General features: G+C 33.6%; 2 protein-coding genes across 2 annotated transcripts; both read left to right on the plus strand.

The window, feature by feature from the left end:
- The first annotated feature begins 412 nt into the window (after positions 1-412).
- Positions 413-1,468, plus strand: LOC114167539 (root meristem growth factor 10). The gene is made up of 2 exons (XM_028052642.2): positions 413-764; positions 1,001-1,468. Exons 1-2 carry the CDS (start codon positions 558-560, stop codon positions 1,253-1,255), a joined length of 462 nt encoding a protein of 153 aa, XP_027908443.2. The 5' UTR covers positions 413-557; the 3' UTR covers positions 1,256-1,468.
- An 8,861-nt stretch (positions 1,469-10,329) lies between these two features.
- LOC114167317 (spindle/kinetochore-associated-like protein) lies at positions 10,330-22,131 on the plus strand. The gene is made up of 9 exons (XM_028052375.2): positions 10,330-10,561; positions 10,649-10,773; positions 11,033-11,145; positions 11,283-11,364; positions 20,147-20,214; positions 20,686-20,791; positions 20,880-20,909; positions 21,036-21,149; positions 21,641-22,131. The coding sequence occupies exons 1-9, from the start codon at positions 10,465-10,467 to the stop codon at positions 21,716-21,718; spliced, it is 813 nt and encodes a 270-aa protein (XP_027908176.2). The 5' UTR covers positions 10,330-10,464; the 3' UTR covers positions 21,719-22,131.
- The last annotated feature ends 615 nt before the right edge of the window (positions 22,132-22,746 follow it).

Consider the following 22,746-nt stretch of genomic DNA (forward strand, 5'->3'; position numbering starts at 1 on the left):
TATATTTTGACAAATATTTTTTTTATTATGAAACCCTAAATCTATTTTCTCTTTACTTTCTATAATTTTTCCTCTTCTCACTTTTGCCCTTTGTTCAGTTGTAAGAGAAGTTAGAGAAAAACATTTTGAACACAAAATTGGTAAAACAAAAAGAAAAAAGGTGGCAAAAATGGAAAGAAACAATGGGGGACACTAGCCATTCAGATTTACATATTGAAATAAAAAAAGGACAAGAGTTATGAAAAGTTCCTCGGTTGAACCAATACGGGAGGCAATGGCATTCTTGATTTTTGGTTCATGTTTCACTTTACATATCCCCATTTATGAGTCTATTATGCCATTTTCCATTCTTAATCTCTTTGTATATATATCTCTGAAGAAGGATCTGTGTTTCTTCTCTTTCCCTCTCTTGGGACCCAACAAATTGACATGTGAGAAGGAAGGGACAAAAGAGAAGAGGCCACCATATCTACATCTTCTCTCATCACTTCTTTCACCCCCTACATCTCCATCTTCTTCAACAAAACTCCTTCTTTTCCCTCAAGTTCTTGCATTTAATGCACATTTATTTCCTTCTTACTACAAATACTTCTCCTACCTCCCTACATTTTCCACACCCCACAACCAAGTTTTTCACACCACATCCATCCATGTCAACTGCATCATATCTTCTCCTCTTCTTCCTCTGCATTTCATTGCATGCATCTTATGCTCGCCATCTTAATAATATCAAGCTCCAACAAAAATCACACTTCTCCATCAAGGTCTGTTACTAGTATTATTCTTATAATTTTTTTTTTTTTTACTGACATAGAAAAATTACATGGTACTTTCAGAAGTTTGGTACGTCCTTCAATTATTGGCCTTAAGAACAACTACACCAAAACTCTTATCATATATAGTACTAGCTGAATGCAGAGAAATTCTATGTTCTGATACAATAATGTTTTCCTTTGTCTGTTTTCATGTGTCTCAGTGTTTGGTTTTTGGCTTTGTGCAGCTTAATGAAGGTCCCAACAAGACGGAGACTCGGTTGGTCGGTGATTCTGAGAAGCCAAGGAACCGAAGAAGCACAACAAACCATAGGGTGCAGCAAGCAGTTAAAAACGGTTCAGGTGCTTTAAAAAAGTCTCTTGTTTCAGTTTCTTGGCGTGTGCCTCACAACAACAACAACAACAAGAAACCTCGTCAGAAACATCCTGGTTTTGACTTGGACTATTCTCCACCCAAGACACACCCTCCTCATCACAACTGAGCCACAATAAATGGAAGAATAATGTGAAGCCCTGACCAACATTGAAGAGAAAAATATTCAGCATGGAAGACAGGGTCACATTATAGTTGAAATCTATAGCATATATGTATCACTGCAGAAACTTAATAACTGTTATGTGCTATGACTTTAAGGTACACTGAGTGTTCCCTTTTCCTTTCTTTCTAATTTTATAAATATGAAATGTACATCAGACATATTTCTTGCTACATGCATATATATATAGATATATATATATATATCTCCTGTGTCAGGTGTATATATATATATTTAGAATTTCAGATTTCATATATTATTATAAGAAGAATTACTCATGACTATACTTTATATATCCTTCTAGGTGTGATCATTGACTATTAGCACCATTATATCCTATCTATAAGTCCTCTTACCGTTGTAATGAAGAGTTATTCTCTCTCTTTATTTGTCTCTGAGATATGCTGATATAGTATGCATATATAACATGGTTTTGTAAAAGGGTCCACCACCATGAATGTAACTTATAAGTTTCTTGATTACCCTTTATTATGATTATAGTTGTGGTCGCCTGCAATTTTTGTATAATATATGTAAGGTTGGTGATTCAACTTCAACATATTCTCTTTGTTTTTTCTTCTTACAGTTACTAATGATTTTGATGCAGTATAATATGGTGATATCGGAAATGATACTGATATTTAAGTGGTTAATACAATATCAGAACTTCTTTTCTTTTTTGAAGAAAATATATATATATAACACTTGAACTTGAAAAGTCAACAAATGCATTGATTTCTCCATGGTCCAAGAAGTTGGATGAAGAGGTTCTGATAAAATGCTATTTCACTTCACATCAACCTTTTCATAGACTCTAAAGGTGTTTGTATTTTTACATTTGCCATTTTTAAAACACAATCATGTTTTAATTATAGAGCATTAATTCTTTTTACCCATTCTTTTATGATTAATTAAACATATCATGTGTTCATATTTGTAGAAATAGTTCATTTACCAAAAAATTTTGTACTCGATATATATACAAAACTAGTAGCATAAAAAAGAGCCCTAAAACTAAAAGAAAATTAACTTAATTGCCTTGATATCATTCTTCATTAATACGTAAGTGTTCAACATGTTCCTTAGATCTTCATATATAGTTTGAAATCTTGTAATATATGTATTCATTTTTTCCTTCTTTTATTTTTCATACAATTGATGCATTGAAAGTTACAATGTGGTACGTACTTACATCATTGTCATGTGATGTGGTTGCAATTTTTTTCTTCATCTTATAAAATGAAACAAGTAACTGCAAGTTGATTCTAAGAAGTTGGTAGTTGGTGTTCTTAAATGAGGGAAAACGAAAGCAATAGCAACTGGTCCAACAAATCTTCCTTCCCACATGGTTTTTATATTTTTTTCCCACTTTTTTTTCTCTTTGTCCATTTCTTATTTTGCCTTATAAACACATTACGTTTCTCTCTGTGTGTGTATATTTACAAATATATATTCTATGAACAGTGAAATAAGAAAAAGAAGAAAAAAAATTATCCCAAACCAAAATATTCTATGATATAGCATTCATTGATTTTGTTTAAAGTTTATTACTTGAAAAGGCTATATAACTCTACAAGCATTAAATTAAATATTTATGTAACTGTACCATAGTAAGAATGTATTGGGATTGGAACCTAACAAAACAAGAACCAACGGCAATGAATAATTTATGTAACTGAAATCTTTAATTTTCATGAATCATGACATGACATGACACTTTCATATTATAAACTAACTAAAAATTATTTTATGGATTATCAAATTAAAAGGTTTTTAATTAATTATAATTTATATTAGAGTAATAATATTTTAGAATATTTAAATAAAAAATCAATTTTTAATCTATTATTTGGACAAACGGACATGTGGGTCAAAATTTATGAGATTTACAAAGTTATAGTTAATTACACGAATTTTCGACATAAAAAAAATGTATTTTCATACATACGTATAACTCAATATTTATAAGCCAATTGGTCCCATAGCAATACAAATTAGAGGAACGAAATTGTCTTCATTGAGGTCCTTTTAAATAAATGAAAAAAAATATTTAGTTATAAAAAAAATCCTAAAATAAAATATGTTTCCAAAAGTAAAGAATGTATTCATATTTTTTGTTTGACTGACAAAAAATAAATAAAAGAGACAAGTAATTGAACCTAAATTAATAAAAAAATATCAGTGGGGTACACGAAAGTGGCATTCATGACTTTGTAACCCTGCATATGCATGAACTTTTCAATGGAACAACACTTTATTTTGACCAGTCTATTTAATATTTAAATAATGTATAATAAAAGTTTCAGAAGAATTTAACTCTTTTTTATTTATTTAAAGATTATTCATTTACAAAAAAAAAAAATCCTCCTTTTGGAATTACAATTTACTCCTTTTAGAAATTAATCAGTCGAAATTGATTCTATTTAATATTAACATTTTTTTTAAGAACATTTTTCTCTCTCTACAACATATAATGTTATCAATCTCTATTATAAACTTTCAGTAAAAATATAAAACAAAAAAAAAATGTTAGAGTAAAGCTCCAAACTTAGTAAACAAGGATTAAGGGGTTCTAAAACTTTATTTCATCTTACAAAGTTTTTAAATTCAGAAACGTTTTATTTCTCAAAACGTATATTTTCTTTTCGGAAATCAATATTGTTCAAGTTAATAAACAAGATTATTATAAATAATAGCAAAATTTCTCTTTTCATTAAAGACATTAACATGTGGTTGACTTAAGTAAAATTGGATATTACATTTCTTTAAGTAAAGTTTGTATATATATATCACGAATTAAAAAAGCATGATTAGAAAGATGATTATACTAGAAACAATAAATAAAATATTTTGATAAAGATTAGTGAATGATGAAATCGAAACATACTAGGTAAAAAGTAAGAAAAATGTCACACTAACTTGTGCATGAAAACAAGGTTGTAACAAATAGAAGTTGTTTGTTTATTGGTTTAGTGCAAAGTAACCAAAGCCAGGGTGTTCTGCACCAAACAAGGGACACGAGATGCAACAGTTCCAAGTATGTCTCCTATGGAAGCTGATATTCAACTTTGATGGAATATATAATCTCAATAAAGACAAATTTTGGGATTGAGAAAAGGGAAACTAAAACCAGTTTCTTAGAAGTGGCACAAGCAACAACACACATTCTATTCTAGTATTTTTCAAGAAGGCAACAACAACAAGAAGGCACATTAATTCCCAACAATGTTATGGAAAATTGCAGAACTTGCTCACTAAACTATGTTGTTAATATGCCACCAGACAACCCTTTGAAGTGTTCTTGTCTCTCTCAACCTCATGGCTACTCCTAGCTCACTTTCATTCATACATGTTTGATGAATCCCTAGGACAAATCCCGTCTCATATACTTCAATATTCTCTCTCATGTGCGTCCCATTTTTCTGCCTCTCAATATGAACACAACATACAACAACCCCTTTATGTGCATGTCTCTTCTTTCATAGATTGCATGTTTAATACCTCATATTATGTGTCTCTTCTTTCAGGATGCATTAAAAAATTTTGGGAATAAAAATGTCAGTTTAAGTCTCTCACATTGATAATCTTACACTGAATAAAGATTAGAAAGTTAAACATCTTATAAGAAAGAAAATTCAGCTTTAAAACTCTGGATTGGATCGAAAGTGATGTTAAATTTTTTGTATAAGTTGATTCAAGTTTTATTTGTATTTCTTGGATAAATCTGTCTTCAAAATACCCATGAAATAATATTTTATGTCAAAAGGTTAATTTTTTAAATAGATTTAAATATATTATTAGAAGACTGGTCTTTAACTATATATATAAAAAAGTACTTGCCAACGATGTTGTTTTGGTAACCATAAAGTCTTGATATATGCATGAGGTCAATAGAAAACCTGAATATACATATAGGGAATATAATTAATACAAACACAATTTTATTGCTTGTGAAAAGATACTCAACTTATGTGGAAGGTAGATAAGTGATATCCAATAAGAATCTTTAGCACTTCTTAAATATTGGTGAGAGTTGTCACTTGAAAGGTTATCATTATTACCAAACAAGAAAAAATATCATATTAGTAACCAATTTTAGTGACAAAATAAAAAATTATTAATTATTAAAATAGTCACTGTTATGAATAAAAATTATAATTGGTCTCTAAAATTTAACTACCAAAGTTTCGGCTACCAAAAAAATTAGTTTATAAATTGGTCACTAAACATTAGCTACCAAATAAATTAGTTTCTAAATTAGTCTCTAGTTAATTAGTAACTAATTTAGTAACAGATTATAATTTTTTATTTATAATAATGACTATTTTAGTAATCAATAACTTTTTATTTTATAAATTGATATTTAAATTCATGTTAACTATTTTTCATGTTATTTAATAAATAAATATTTATGTCAATTTCAAGTTAGTGTTGATTAGAACAACATTCTAAAGTCATCTTAGTGTTGGATGTAATAGTTGGCTAAACTGACTTTACGACAACATGAACTATTTTGAACATTTTAATAAGTAATAAAAATATTTATGTTAGTGTTAGACTATTGTTTCTGACTCTAACTAAAATTATTTAATTAAAAATTAATTTAAAAACTAATCATGACTTAGTGTTAGTTAAGCTGACTCTACTAGTGTTTGTCTTTAAAAGTCAACTCCGTAACTTAATTAGTTTTTATGCTTTTTGGAGTATTTTATTTATGCGATGCAAGATCAAAGATAACTTTTATTTAGCGTGGACTTTTCTTTATTTGCATTAGCATGTAGTTTTTCTTATGATAAATAATCAGTGCATGAGTAACTTATCTAGAGATTGGTTTGAGGATAAATTCATTGATAAATTGGTTTGCAAGTATAAATTTCACAAATTAGTATATAGATAAGGATGATAACAAAGTAGGATAGGAGCAAGATTGATTATATCATCCCAACTCTCAAATTAAAAGTTCACCCCATCTCGGATTCAACGAGTACAAAAGTTTTCCCTCATCTTCATCTCATCGGGGAATAAGTATACACATACTCGTGCTCATACCATATTTTTATTGTTTTAAATTTTTAATTAAATATTTTTTTATAAAAATAAAATCTACAATGAAGAAAACATGATGTTATTAAGTATTCAATGTAAACAGAATACACATCTTCATTTTATAAATATCATATAAAAATAAATTATCATTATATAAATATCATATAAACAAAGTAATTATAATTATATAAGAGTACGAGGACTGCGATAAAGACACATGCGTGCGCACACATACACGCGCACATGCACACGCACATAAAATCTACAATGAAAAAAACATGATGTTGTTAAGTATTCAATGTAAAAAGAATAAATATCTTCATTTTATAAATATCACATAAAAAGAAATTATCATTATATAAATATTATATAAACAAAGAAATTATAATTGTATAAAATATTGTATAAGAGTACGAGGACTGCGATAAAGACACACACACACACACACATGGGCACACACACACACGCATGCACACACACACACACCCACACACGCGCACACGCACACGTGCATGCACACACACACACACACATAACTATCTTCACTTCCCTTCACAACACATAAATCAAGGATTTTTGTCAAGTTAAATGTACCAAGTTCAGAATCAAATTATAGCATTATAACTAAAGCTAAAAATCAATGTTGCACATAGAGAAAGAACAATGCCATTGGCTTGGAAAATATTTCAGCACAATAGGAACACCAACACTACCATAGGCTTGGAAAATCTCTTAAATCAACCATCAAGTTAAAACATTGCACTTATGATTAATATGTCTTTTGCAAGGCCTATAACACTACAAAAATATGTAATTTTATAACACTAATTAGTATGGATTTAATAATTGGGGTTATAATAACCTCTATTAAGAAATATAGTGGAGGTTTTAAAAACCTTTCCTAAGTGCCAAGGGGTTTTAAAGAAACCCAGATAAAATTTAGATCCCACCTTAGTTCTTTTCATTTTCTTTTTTTTTTTGTAATTTTTAAAATTTGTAATTAAAGTATTCAGACTTTCTCTTGTTCTTTCTCGGGATGTTAGGAGGAAGAAGAAGAAGCTTTTGCATGCCTCCACCGTTCTCCCTCTGAGTTTGAAGTTCAAGGTAATAATGTTATCCCTGCATCCAATTTTGTCTTTCTACTTTTAATCGTTCTTTCTCTTATTTCATCTATCTATTTTCAATTTCGATTTCCTTTTTGTTTTTGTTTCTTTGCTTCACTGCATTCGATTTTGTTTCCCTACATCACTGTGTTCAATTTTGTTTCACTACGTTCGATTTCAATTTCGTTTTTCTCTTTCAATTTCATCTTTCTTACTCATGCCCTAACTCATGTCCTATTTGATTTTGTTTGCTCTATTATGGGGTTGTTGTGAAGATTTCATCAATAAGAGTATACTATGCACAAACCTCTGAGTATAATGGAATGATCTAGTTAAGTTCCGCTGTAACATCTCGTCTGGATATTACGGATTTAAATAAATAAAGTAATTAAAATGAATAACAAAACATAAATACATCGCATTTATGAATAAACCTCATTCCCCAAAAGTGCGGGGAATTTAAAACTTTTATTACCGTATAAATAAACATTGTTCCATAGTTCATAAAGTGAAACAATATTCAAATATCTCTCAACTCCACTCAGCTGTTAAGACTCAATTCATGCATTTGCACACCCCCAGAGTACACTTTTTCAATGAATATTATATCACCAAAATTTGCTTCTACTAGTATAAGCCCTCTTATCCTATCACACTAGTTAGTTGCTTTATTTAAAATTAGATAATAATTCACCAACAACCAAATACAACTTATATTCATTATATATCATACCCTGACCGTATTATGAGTATTCCATCCATTAAGCCCTCACAAGCATGTGACCCTATCTTGATACTTAACCTGATTAAACTATACCAACCACTTCTACATTTGTATTTCAGCAATAAACCCTTGTATGACAGATTTATTTTCCTATCTACCCTATAGTTCAAATATTATATCTCAACCACACTTTACTCTCCTCTCTTCTAGGTATCCAATTCATATCTTTCCATTAATTTCTTCACACCTCTTCATGTCCACGAACTATCTACGAACTATCACAACAATCAGTCTGAACCAACCCAACCAAAACCCCAGAACGCCACTGGTGCAACGCTGCCGCCTGGCGGTATATCAGACCTGGAAAATAAACTCGTTTCTGTTACGCCTATCAACATTTCCGTTCACTCCTTTATCGCTTCTCTCGTCCATTCTCTCTCTTCTTGGCACAAGAAATCCAACAATGCAGTCCTCCAATTCAATACTAATTATAACATTTCCGTTCACTCCTTTATCGCTTCTCTCGTCCATTCTCTCTCTTCTTGGCACAAATCCGTTCACTCCTTTATCGCTTCTCTCGTCCATTCTCTCTCTTCTTGGCACAAGAAATCCAACAATGCAGTCCTCCAATTCAATACTAATTATATCCAGCAAGAATCACAAACAATTACTGTACCCCAATTCCCGACCCACTACCATTATTATTCAACAACATGAACATACATGTAAAAATATAAAAATCATGCAATTAACACATAAACGTCAAACATAGGACTCGAACCCAAGTCCTCTCACATAAGAGAAGCACTCTCAACCACTTGAGCTAGTACTTTTCCACATCATACAAGTTAGAATTAATTACCATAATTGCTCTCTCTACCTGCATTTATTAATTAATTACTTATTTAATTAATTAAATTCCATGAGTCTTACATTTTCCCCTCCTTTAAAATTTTTTGTCCTCGAAAAAGAGAACTTACCAGGGAATAGGTGAGGATATGACCTCCTCATGACATCTTCCATCTCCCACGTCATCTCCTGGGTAACCTCGTCCCAGAGAACCTTCACTGTTCTGATCTCTTTCCCTCTGAATTGTTTGACTTGAGAATCCAAGATTCTCACTAGTCCAACTCCGATCGTCAAATCCTCTCGTATCTGGACATCCTCCTCCTCCAGCACATGAGTAGGATGCGATATGTACTTCCTCAGCTGCGATATATGGAAGACATTATGTAGGTTTGCCAAATGTGGTGGTAGAGCAATCTCGTATGCTGGAGGTCCAATCCTCCTCGTGATCTAGTATGGGCCGATGAATCGAGGAGTCAACTTCCTCGATTTAAGTGTTCTCCCAATGCCTGCTGTAGGAGTCACCCGGAGAAATACGTGATCACCAGCCTAAAATTCAAGCGGCCTCCTCCTCTTGTCTGCATAAGATTTCTGCCGACTCTGAGTTGCACGCATGCGATCCTGTATCATCTTCACCTTCTCCTTCTTGGTGCTCTGCTTTTGATTTGTTGTAAATGTGTTTATATTAACTTAGGTGTTGACAAACTTCCATACATATTTTACACTTAGTCAACCAATAAATATAACAAATGATCTATAAATATTAACTTTTACCATTTCAAAAAGAGAGAGAAAACTCATTTAACATAAGAAATTAATAATAAAAGATATTTACTACAAAAATTAAGTTATTAATAAAATTAATATAATTTGTTCTCTATTTTGTTTGTCATAATTCTTTTATTCATTAAAAATATATAGACTTTATTAAGGAGCATCGGCTATTCTTTTAATAAGAAACAAAATATCACATATGGACATATGTTACGAGTCAATAAGAAAAGTTATAGTGGGAGTTGCCCCTCGACCTTCAAACAGAGATCCATCATGAGAGGATGGAGGACAAACTCCTAGGCAATCTCACATCCTTAAAATAGTGTTGCATTGGAATGTGGAGACTTTATAATTTCCAAAAACTATTTTCTTTTGGAGTGACAGAAAAGGAGGTCCATTTAGTTTGAAGGGAGGTGCATTCAGCATTTATCCATGGTTACCCATACATAGCGTACGAACTCTCCCAAGATACTTTAAGACGTAAAAAACGAAAAGAAGTTATAAATACGAACTCGAAATATTGCCGCCTAAATGATATAGCATTTCAAATACTCGTCGTCTCTTTCAAATCCGAAGCTCCCAGATCAAAACGAAACGTTCCGTAACGCTCATTCACCGACTCACTTTGCATAGTTCGATTTGCGTGTGTGTGAGAGAGAGCGATGAACGGGAACAAAGCTGGGGCATCGCTAGATTCCTTGATGTCTTCCTTCAACGCTCGAATAACGCAGCTTCAGGAGCTTGTCATTGCACGGAACAGTGAGTTTCCGTCAATTCATTTCAATGTTATTACACCTATTTCTGTTTCCATTAACCGAAGAGTTTTGTTCGCGCATGAATTTACAGTGTACCCCGCGAGCAGTATCGCGGATCTGTCGGCGGTGGATGCGGCGGTGAGCGCAATGGAGCTTCAGGTGAAGGCCATCAAGGACCGGTTGCGCGAAGAGACACAAGCCATTCCCAAAACCAAGGCACTCTCATCACACTCTTCTTTTATTGTTTCGATGAGTGCTGTTTTTATTTATTTTTTATTTAATTATTTTTCTTTGAATTAGTGACTTCTTTAACATTGACACCTAAATTGAAATTAAACCTTATGCTATGGAAAGAAGTAAACAAACTATTGTATTTGTATAGCTCTGTTGTTTTCCCTACTATAATTGTTTAGGTGATTAAAATGTTAATTTTCGAGCGATGTCCCTTGAATTTGTTATTTTGGCCTTATTGCAGAAACTAATTGATGCATCACTGCGACAGCAAAGGAAACTGCAGAATATGTCTCTTCATGTTCCCTCCCAAGTGGCCGATAGAGTGACAGTGTCACACTTAGAAACTAGTAGATGGTAATGTGTATGTGCGTGTCTTTCTCTATATATATTTATAAACTTTAATCTGTTATGTGTTTTGTGTAATGAAATTTGAGACGATATTATCTCTGTTTGTACATATACACCTAATTGTTGTTAGTGCTGTTCTTCAGTTTGTTTCCTGAATTTTCTGGACAAGACTCTGGATCATTTGAGGCCTTGAAACTTGACGAGGAGCCTGCTGCAGTACCTAAGGTAAGTGAGATTTTAGACTTTTAATGCAAATATAATTTTATTTCACGCCTAATGTGGTCTCTGTCCCCCTAATTTCAAGATACAAATCCTATTGATAGAACTGATGTTGGAAAAGAATGGAAAGACAGCTAGAATTTTATTGCTCTCCTTAATTTCAATCCCGTACCAAGGTAGTAGGGGATAAAGCCATGAAATAGAAAGAACTTCAGTGCACACACAATACAACTGAGGTTATTGGAGAGAACCTCACTCTCCACAATCCTTCTTTTTCTATCATTCTCCAAAAAAAGTCCCTCGTCTTACTCTCCTAGAACTATTTATAATAGTCAGTTACAACTGTTCAAATACAACTGTACTAACTACCTTACCTTTTCCTTCTCTTTTACACTATATGGAACCAATTAATACCTCCACCATGAAGGTGAAATTCGGAAAACTCCTTATTAATGCGGGTAGCCGATTTCCAACCATTCTCAGCTTTTAGAAGATGTTTCCACTTGAGAAGAACCTCTAATTTCCCTTGAGTATTAGTCCAGGTGTCCAAAAGTTGTTTTCGAGTCACTTCAAGAATACAGTCTTCAAAATGCATTGACTAGATTTGGCTGGTTGTAATAGTTTAAGAAGAGATACATGAAAGATTGGATGGATACGACTGTGTTCAAGGAGCAACAACTTATGGGCAATCTGTCCAATGCGTTCCACAACTGTGTAGGGTCCATAAAATCTTGGACCGAGCTTTTCATTAGGCCTCCTTGTGGGGGACCGAAGTCAATATGGCTGTAATTTTAAATAAATTCAATCTCCTACTTGATACTCCACCCTTGTGTTTATTAGCTTGTACCCGATTATGATATTTGTGCTTTTCACAAATTTGTCTTCAGTTTCTTCAATATTTCATCTCGTTGATCTACAGTTGATTCACACTTTCCACTCTAGATGTTGGTGCCCTTCAAAAATAACCCATAGAGTGCCTTAAAAGAGTCATTTTGTTGAGGCACTATAGTTTGTTTTAAACTAGAATTCTGCCTAGGGTAACCACTGTGGCTATTTCCTAGGTATAGATCCTATCATAAACGTAAATAAGTTTCAAGCAGCAATTGACAACTTCTGTTTGACCATCTGATTAAGGATGGTAAGCTGTGTTGTACATTAACTCCGTCCCAGTTTGTTTAAACAACCCCATTCAAAAATACTCTGAAAGACTTGGTCTCAGTCAAAGACTATAGTAGAAGTAAATTCATGCAGTTTTACAACTTCTCAACATACAATTGAACCACATCTGCTGCAATATAGGAATGCACAAGTGCAAGAAAAGTACATATTTAGTAAATCTGTCTACCACTACCGAAATAGTATCCTTACCCTTTACCTTTGGTAATCCTGCAATGAAATCCATTGATATATTTGACCAAACTTGTGTGGGAATTGGTAATGGCTACAGAAAACCTGTGGGAGCCAAAGTCTCATTCTTGTTTTGTTGGCAAATTTCATACTGCACCACAAATTCCTTGGTATCTGTCTGCATTCTCTCCCAATATAGAACTCTTGCTATCCTTTCACAAGTTTTGAAATAACCGCTATGCCCCCCTTCAAAGGGAGACTCATGCAACTCTCTTATGATATTAGAGATTCAAGGAAATTGTCATGGCAACACCAATTTTCCCTGATAATATAATCTTTCCCTTTTCAACTTATATTTAATATGAGCTTTGGAATTAACCTGCAAACCCTGCATCCAAAAACTTAATTTGGCGTCCTTTTGAACTTTCGTTTTCCAATCCTCCCATATGTTAGGTTGCAAGATAGACATGGCTGAAAATAATACCTTCCGAGATAATGTATTTGCAGCCTTATTTTCCTTTCCAGGTCTATATTGTATCTCAAAATCAAACCAGACAAATTTTGAAGTCAACTTGAATTGCTCCTCAGTCAGTACCCGCTGTTCAGTACGGAATCTCAAGCTCTTATCGGTATCAATAATAAAATGGCTACCAATCAAGTAATGTTTCCATTTCTGCACGCATTGATAGACTTATTTTGTCCCCTTTCTTATCAGGCTTGACTCCAAAAAGCCAGAGGTCTGCTCTCTTGCAACAACACAACACCTAATCCCTTATTGGGTGCATTTGTTTCAACAGTAAAAGATTTAGAAAAGCTAGGGACTGCTAAAATTGGTAATTTAGAAACAGCCCTTTAGAGAGTATTAAAAGGTTGTTGTGCCTCTTCATTCCATCAAAACCCTTCTTTTTCTAACAATTGTGATAGGGGTTTTACGATTTTGCCATACCCTTGCACAAATCGTCTATAGTATACTGTTAACCCCAAGAATCCTCTCAAACCATTAACATCTTTAGAAATAGGTCACTTCCACATTGCTTCCACTTTTTTGGGATTATCTGATATTCCTTGACTTGACATGACTTGAGATAGTATGACCCAATTACTCCAAACTAGGCTGACCAAAACTGCACTTCTTTATATTGATCTTCAATTGGTTTCCTTGAAGCACCATTAGCACTTTTATCAAATGTTGATCATGAATTTTGAAAGAAGGACTATAAACCAAAATATCATAAAAAAATACCAACACAAACTTTCTTAAGAAAGGCTTGAGTATCTCATTCATAAGTGACTGAAATGTGTGGCATGACTAAGAATTTGTAATAACCATCATGAGTCCTAAATGCAGTTTTCTTGACATTCTCTTCCCTCGTGGGGATTTGGTGGTATCCAGATTTAAATCCAACTTGGAAAATATTGCTTCTTCTGTCAATTCGCTTAACAATTCCTCTATGATTGGAATTGGAAACTTGTTAGGCATAGTTATTTTGTTAAGGGCTTGTAGTCCACACAAAATGTCCATCCACCATTTTTTTTTTCTTTATCAAAAATAATAGGGCTTGAATAAGGGTTGATGCTGTGTCTGATGATTCCAACCTTAAGCATGTCGTTGACCAACAGCTCAATCTCATTTTTTGATAATGAGAATATTTATAGGCTCTGAGATTTGGAATGGAAACTCCCTCTTTTAAGTGGGTAGCATGGTCATGTTTTCGGCTTGGGGTAGTCAAGTTGGATCTTGGAAAATGTCAGTATGCAATTCCAGAACTTTTACTATCTCAAATTGATGGCTCGTTGCATCCTTTTCTGGTTCCCATTCTATCAAATTTCTTGTACCTTCTTGTTTCAATTCATTCACCATTATTTTTAATGAAGTTTCGGTTTTGGAGAGAGTGGGATCTCCTATCGAGATTTGTTCCGATTAACCCTTTCCAATAGTTAACCCAATTTCCCAAAATCAGCCTTAACCTCCCCCAAACTTGCCAACCATTCCAAATCCAAGACGATAAATTAACACCTCCCAAATAAAAAATGAAAACTTTTTGTTGAATTTTCAATCCTTGTAACTCTAAGACAAAACCATGAGTCTTCCCTTGGCAATGTTCATCTCCCACATCTACCACATACGGAGTTTATTCTTGCTCAAACCCACAACTTAATAATAATTCTTTGGAAATGAAATTGTGGGATACTCCGCAATTTAACAAAACCACCACCCTCTCATTCCAAATTCTTTCCCGGACCTTCCAAGACTTCTTGGTGGTAAGATCAGCTATAGTAAACATAGACAGCTGCAGACTTGCTCTAGTCCCCCATCTTCATCTTTTTTTTCATCTTGCCATCGTGAATTTCATCACATCCGAGACCATGTGTAATTGTTTATTTCTACAGACATGGTTAGGTCTAAACTTCTCATCACATTTGAAACACAATCCTTTCTTGATGCTATCTTGCATCTCTTCATCAAATAATTTCTTGAAAGTAGCTCGACGGTTGTATTCCTCCTTGACTACTATTCACGTTACTAGTTATCTCCGTTGTTTTCCCTTTTCTTCTGCCATAATTAATGATTGTTGTATTTCCTCCTTGACTACTATTCACGTTACTTGTGAGACCCCTTTTCTATTTTAAACTCTGTCCTAAAGAGGGGTTGGACCTAGCCATTTAAGGGTCCAAGTTCAGCCCACTTTGGACTCCCAAGACCCCCTCACAGTCACTTACCCTTCATTCTGCTACTTTTACAGAAAACAGTCCTCTCTGTGTCTCTTGTGCTGAAGCAGAAAGCTCTGCTAGGGCTTGAACAAGTTCCTTGATTTCCATAGTTGAAACCCCTTTCTACCACGTAAGTTGATTCTTTCCCTTGTTTCCTTTTATTTTCAGCTCCTAAGTTCTGGTCCTACCTTAATCTCTATCAAATCTGAGTTCTTTCTCGTGCTCGTGGGTTTGTTTTCAGCTCATTAAGTTGTTCTTGGTCCTGGTTCTCTTCCACCAAGAGTCCTTTAAGAACGTTTAGCTCCATTTGAGGTAAGGGAAGCTAGAGTTTATGTTTTTTTTAAAGTTATTCTACTTTCTATATAGGCATCAAATTTATGTGACAGAAAGCACCTTGTATTTTAACTGTTGCTGGACAAGGTGCATCATTTCTATACTTTTATTTGTATAGTATCTAACTGTATTTAATATTTATCCTTTTAAGGGTATGTCGTTTTCTGTACACAATTTCTTTGGTTGAAATTTTAGATGTTGATTGTTGCCCGCATTGGATCATTGACATTAGATACTTTTATTTATTTGTTGAGATTTTATTCGTGAAAATAGTTTCCCTTTGGTCTCACTCTCTGAAGACTTGGGTTTATGTTGAAGTATGAACTAAGTAGAATTGTTTTTTTTAAAACATTTGTGGGTTGATATCTTGTTTAAATTATTCTTTTATTGAAAATTTCCCCTGTACAGGATTTGTAGAAAATAATTTAAGGTGTTGATGCTTACATTAAAAATGGCATGTCTCGGATTTGTAGAAAATAATTTAAGGTGTTGATGCTTACATTAAAAATGGCATGTCCCTTGACAATTTTCATATTACATCGAGTACATTTTATGTTTTGTAAAAATTAAAAATCTAGATAAAAGTATAAATGTGAGGCGTATTCCCTTCTGGGTAAATTATATTTTGGTTAAATAATTTTTAAATTATTATAGATGTAACTATTTTCACCAGAGTAAACTAGTTTAATGAGAACAGAATACACTGTTATAAAAGGCATTATTTTGTTGCAAGTGTTATCATGAATCCATACATGTATTGATTTTCAGACCTATTACTTTTTCCTTCATCTTATAATTAGTAATGTCTTTCCTCTCCTAGTAAAGGTAAAAAAAAATTAAATAATAAATAATAAATATTCTTTTAGTTTTCTGATGTAATTTTAATCATTTTGTTACATTTTAGAATACCAATATCTTTGATCCTTGTATAAGAATAAATGACAGTAATTTTTATTCAGTGTTATTGATATCGGATAACGGAAAATATCGGCGACTCCAAAAACCTTTATAAAGTTATAACGGAAACCATAACGGGTTATGGCGGAAGTATTGCGATAAAAAAAAATAATAGAGAATGAAGAAAGTTTTGCATATAGACTAGGTTAAATATATGTTTAATCATTGTTGTTTAATATCGGCCATGGCGCCGATATGGCGGAAACCGGTAGCGGTTTTCCGGCCAGCCGCCATAACAAGGCGGGGGCGAATCGGAATTTTTGTGGCGGCTCATGGCGGCCGCTTTGTGCGTGGCGGGTGGCGGTGGCGGAGCGCTTGTGGCGAAAATCTCGGACAAAGGAGAAGAGAAGAAAGAAGGAGAAGAGAGTTGTGCGACGGTGCGGCTGTGCGGCTGTGCAGCTTTCGTTGGAGGAAGAAGGAGCAGCTTTCGTTGGAGGAAGAAGGAGAAGATATAAAAACCTAAACCTAATTGATCTAAACATTTAAAATTGGGCCTGGCCCACTATTCTAACAACAAAATTTCTTCGTTTCACCTCACTTCAGCGCTGCCAATTATTATTCAACCACTCAACATTCTAATGCATTTAAAATTGGGCCTGGCCCACTTCCCAAACATCCAGATTTCTTCATTGGGCCTGGTCCACTATTCTAACAACAAAATTTCTTCGTTTCACCTCATTTCAGCGCTGCCAATTATTATTCAACCACTCAACATTCTGATGCATTTAAAATTGGGCCTGGCCCACTTCCCAAACATCCAGATTTCTTCATTCACTTAATATCCAACCTCTTAAACATAGAAACGCAGAAATTTCTTCTCTTTCTCTTATTATTTTATTTTTTTACCCTAATTTCCCTAATTTCATTTTCTCTTCTCCTATTATTTTATTTTTCTACTCTATTTTCAGTTACCATTTTTATTTTTTAGAACTTAAGTCTGGCCCATTAAACATATATTTAACCTAGTCTATATGCAAAACTTTCTTCATTCTCTATTATTTTTTTTTATCGCAATACTTCCGCCATAACCCGTTATGGTTTCCGTTATAACTTTATAAAGGTTTTTGGAGTCGCCGATATTTTCCGTTATCCGATATCAATAACACTGTGTTTAATGGTAACTGAAAATAGAGTAGAAAAATAAAATAATAGGAGAAGAGAAAATGAAATTAGGGAAATTAGGGTAAAAAAATAAAATAATAAGAGAAAGAGAAGAAATTTCTGCATTTCTATGTTTAAGAGGTTGGATATTAAGTGAATGAAGAAATCTGGATGTTTGGGAAGTGGGCCAGGCCCAATTTTAAATGCATCAGAATGTTGAGTGGTTGAATAATAATTGGCAGCGCTGAAATGAGGTGAAACGAAGAAATTTTGTTGTTAGAATAGTGGACCAGGCCCAATGAAGAAATCTGGATGTTTGGGAAGTGGGCCAGGCCCAATTTTAAATGCATTAGAATGTTGAGTGGTTGAATAATAATTGGCAGCGCTGAAATGAGGTGAAACGAAGAAATTTTGTTGTTAGAATAGTGGGCCAGGCCCAATTTTAAATGTTTAGATCAATTAGGTTTAGGTTTTTATATCTTCTCCTTCTTCCTCCAACGAAAGCTGCTCCTTCTTCCTCCAACGAAAGCTGCACAGCCGCACAACTCTCTTCTCCTTCTTTCTTCTCTTCTCCTTTGTCCGAGATTTTCGCCACAAGCGCTCCGCCACCGCCACCCGCCACGCACAAAGCGGCCGCCATGAGCCGCCACAAAAATTCCGATTCGCCCCCGCCTTGTTATGGCGGCTGGCCGGAAAACCGCTACCGGTTTCCGCCATATCGGCGCCATGGCCGATATTAAACAACACTGTTTTTATTCTCATTATTATAAAAGAAAAATGTTTATTTTCAAATGTATTAATTACCAATTTAACATAATTTGTTCAAAGTCTTTCACATGCAAGTTTAACAATGGGTTTTAATTTTATATGCTCCTGTCAAATATTATTAAAACTATTTATATATTTGTAAGTTCAAAACAAATGTCAGATTTTCGATGATAATACATGTTTTTTTAGTCATTCCTATGAAACTTGGGTAGGAGACGCTGTGTTGACTGTTGTTTGTTTCATGATGGTTTTCTTTAATTTTCCCTTGCTCAATATAGATGATCATGCTTGTTTGTATGCTTTAATGAGATTGATAATGAAAATGTTGTTATGGAAAGCATGACTTGTTTTGTGGTTGGTGGTGGAATGGCATGAAAATTGAATTCTTGAGATGACATGTGGAAATTTGTTGGTAAAAGAGTTTCAAGGGAAACTCTTGGTAATGGTAGTTAGTGTATACCTTGATATAGGAGATGTCTAGATAAAGGAAGGTATCCTAAACTCTAATAATCGTTCACGCTCACATAGAGCAGAATGATTTATGTGGTGAGAGTGGCAGGAGGTCCTAGTCTTGGGACGTATTGGGCCTAAGACATTAGAGGATTAACCCTGTGTGTGGTTGGGTGATAACCCCTTGCGTCTAAACTCTGCAGAGTTTAGAAACCAGCACAGGTGCATACTTCCTTTAGAATTCTATATCAAGAGTATGATCCAGATATTGAGTCACAAAGTCTTGCAATTGTTTGCTTTCACATGATTTGGGTGCCTACTGCTTTGTTTGATTATAACCTGTTTTATCATTTGTTTGCTTGATAACATGTTAAAATATTTTACTCTAGCTTACCCTTTCATTTTTGTCTGTTCCTTGCTTTGCTTTCTCTTTTGCAATGATCACCAATTTATTGGTGTGAGCGATGTGGAAACCCTTGGTAGAACTTAGAATGGTGAAGATGTTGCTGTGTAGAGTGGTCTTATGGTTTGGGTTGTGGCTCACTGTTGAGCCTTTTTGAAGAACTCTTGTTTATTTAGATTCCTTGCTCTATGAGCAATCTTTTGTAAAACAATACCTTGTGTCCTTTTATGGCAATTGTGGTGTGCCTAAGCTTTCATTCCAAGTATACTATGGATAAATGTAATAGTCAGTGCATGTATGCTTCATGATATGTGCTCTTTTACATTATAATTATGTGATGCTTAATTTTAGTAGATTACTCTATTTAAATTGGGATGTCACATTACTAGTTATCTCCGTTACTAGTTAATCATATGTGCTACAGCTTTCTTGTTTTAAATACCTGAATTAGGCTGACTTAGGCTTTCTCTAGTAGCACCAGTTTTCCTAATCCTAATCCTTCTGAAATAATTTAAATCACCACTAGTTTTTGATGTTTATAATTTTTTTATTACCTTGCATTTCATGAAATTTTGTTTTGTTTCGTTTCTTCTTTTTAATATGTTTGACTGGCTCTTACGTGAGAATTTGTTGCCTTAGAATTGGTAAAGCCATCCCATTTTCTTGTCATTACTAGACACACTGTATAGTTAAGATTTACATTTTCTTTGTTTTCAGGAGAAAAAAGGTCGTGGTTCTCCACCAACGTGGTATGTTACTGGAAGTGAGTTAGATTCTTTGTCATCGTAAGTAACTATTTAGACTTTCATTGGTTAAATATTTCTCTGTAAATAAACAATTAGAATTCGGCTAGATCATACATGTCATATAACACACACACACACCTGATGACGTGACGATGTCGACCAAACATGCATTTGGCTCTTCATTTTATACTAAATGCAATCGAAGTGTTTTCAGCAGGTTTCATTTGAAATATCTCAAACATGCCGACTTAGTTAATGACTGGAGTTTTGATTCAGAAGTATTGAATATAGAAAGAGTAGGGATTGAGATTAATCTCCCTTGTGTAGAAAACACACATAGGGCTTGTATTTATAATAAAGAATATATGGGCTAAGCCCAAAATACATATGAAGAATAATAACAATAAAAACAAAAAATAAGATATTAAAGATATCTTAATAAGAAGCATGCACTTTTCTATCCATGATTTATGCCCACTTCATAACCTAACATGAGGTCTTATTTTGCAGATATATGAGAGGCAGGCTTACACTAGAGAAGGTGAATGCAGCAATCAATGATATGGTGTCTTATGCTGAAGCAAATTCTCAACTTATCGTAGTCCCAAAAAAGAAGGTTAAAACACAATTTTTTGTTTTATTGTAAAGTACATTAGCTACGGTTTATCCTTGTCTTGACAATATTTTCTCTTTTGTTCATGAAGTTGGCGGAAAATCTTTGGGAAAAAGCCCTGGTGAGTGAAACCTCATTTCAATTATTTTCACAAGGAATTATTTCCCTTTAGTCATACTTTTTTGAGTTATCTATATATATCAGTTTAAGCAAAAGAAAAAGGTTCTCAGTTGTGTTATAAGTGCAGGAAATAAGAGATATTGCGACCATGGAAGGGATTAAGGGAAAACACTTTTTTCTTGAAGCTGACATAAAAGGACCATCGCTGAAACTTGACAACACTGGAAAAGCAATACTAACAGTGAGTATTCTTGTCTCAAACATGTGATTTTGATGAAGTTGAATCATCTCTTGAATTACATTTCAAATTATTTGATATTTTAAATTGAATAGTCAAGAATATTTAAAGTTCTAAACTGATGTAATGTAATCATGCTGGATGACCAACCACATGGTTGAAGGATAATCAAAGGAGAGGCTCCCTTTCTAGCCAAGACTATACTGTAAAGATAAAGAATGTAGTATATTTAGGACTTGTTTCGTTTATGCATGAATGCTTAATATGGTCCCAGTAGACAGTGACGAAGCAAATGTAGCGAAATCTTAACGTAGTTATGCAATTATCACCTAGGGAATGTTTCTCTACATTTTTTGACGCAATCCTATTATGAACCGGATGAGAAGATAACCGAAGAAAAGTCCTTCATGGAATATGTAGTCTTCAATTTCTCTAGATAATTTGGTTCTTGCTACCCTGAAGAAATTTCACGTCTCCTCTTTGGCTTTCTGCAGGTTCTTCGTCACCTTGGTCGAATCAATGAGACTCGTATTGGACATAATCGAGTCATCATTCTACAGAAGCCCCACTAATTGCCTGGTTATCTCAGGGGGTTTCATGGTGTAAGTACAAAGTAAAAAGTTTAAAGGGTCACTTGGAATATTAATAGCAATAGAGGCAATCAATTTCCTTCAACTTTTTATCTGTGGACGTGTATAGTTGTGAGCCGTAATAAATGTATGCTATGTTTTTGTGCATCATTGGTTGATGAACATGGACAAAATTTTCGGTGAATTGTGATACGACAACATAAAGACTTAATAAACACCTTGTACAATTTCACCACCTCTTGTCACTTTGCATAAGGCAATAGTCCCATGTTGAACTATAATAGAAAAAGAAAGGATCTTGCGAAGCTATATAATGCATTATGCAGCTGATGTGAAACCTGTAACTAGTTGTGACACCTCTATTCTTTTTATACTAATTCTGTTTCAATTTCCCAGAGTTTGTTTCTTGGGCTGAAGCTATTTTCACCTACATTACATTTCCAACAATAATTTACATCACACTCATCCAGTTTAATTTTTCCATTTTCTATCTCTACACATTCATCATGCTCTTGCAATATCGAGAAGACCTACAAACAATTGTATCCTCTTAACTCCCGTGTTTTCTTTTTTGATCCGGGTAGTTAGGGATGGACATGGATTGGGTTTTTAAATATCTAATCCAAATCCAATCTAAATCCAAACATGTAGATAAAATCTAATTCTTGTGAATAACTCTTTGGATCAAACTAGAAATTGGAATCTATTTTTAAATTCATCTTATAATACATATGGATTTATATTTTGCTTTTGATGATCCATTATAAATATCAAAAACTGTTTTGGGAAGTGATTAGGTAATTGAGTATTTCTCATAAAACCATTGACATAATTATATTTTTTCTTTCGAGAATATTAGTCATTTATAGGTTCATAAAAGAGATATATACACAATATCTAATCTTGGCTATGTATCAAAGTGACTTCTCAAATACAAATATTCTAACATTGGTTTCATCTCAACTTATTGAAACCAAACATAAAATTCTATCTTAACTGACATATTTTTG

The sequence above is a fragment of the Vigna unguiculata genome, chromosome 10, assembly GCF_037176805.1.
Source record: "Vigna unguiculata cultivar grain cowpea cultivar isolate G323 ecotype 2 chromosome 10, ASM3717680v1, whole genome shotgun sequence".
Taxonomy (NCBI): Eukaryota; Viridiplantae; Streptophyta; class Magnoliopsida; order Fabales; family Fabaceae; genus Vigna; species Vigna unguiculata.

Coding starts and splice junctions, on each gene's coding strand:
- LOC114167539 (XM_028052642.2), top strand. CDS start 558: ATGCACATTTATTTCCTTCTTACTACAAATACTTCTCCTACCTCCCTA. Junction 765..1,000: donor AATCACACTTCTCCATCAAG/GTCTGTTACTAG, acceptor GGCTTTGTGCAG/CTTAATGAAGGTCCCAACAA.
- LOC114167317 (XM_028052375.2), top strand. CDS start 10,465: ATGAACGGGAACAAAGCTGGGGCATCGCTAGATTCCTTGATGTCTTCC. Junction 10,774..11,032: donor AAGCCATTCCCAAAACCAAG/GCACTCTCATCA, acceptor GCCTTATTGCAG/AAACTAATTGATGCATCACT. Junction 20,792..20,879: donor TCGTAGTCCCAAAAAAGAAG/GTTAAAACACAA, acceptor TTGTTCATGAAG/TTGGCGGAAAATCTTTGGGA.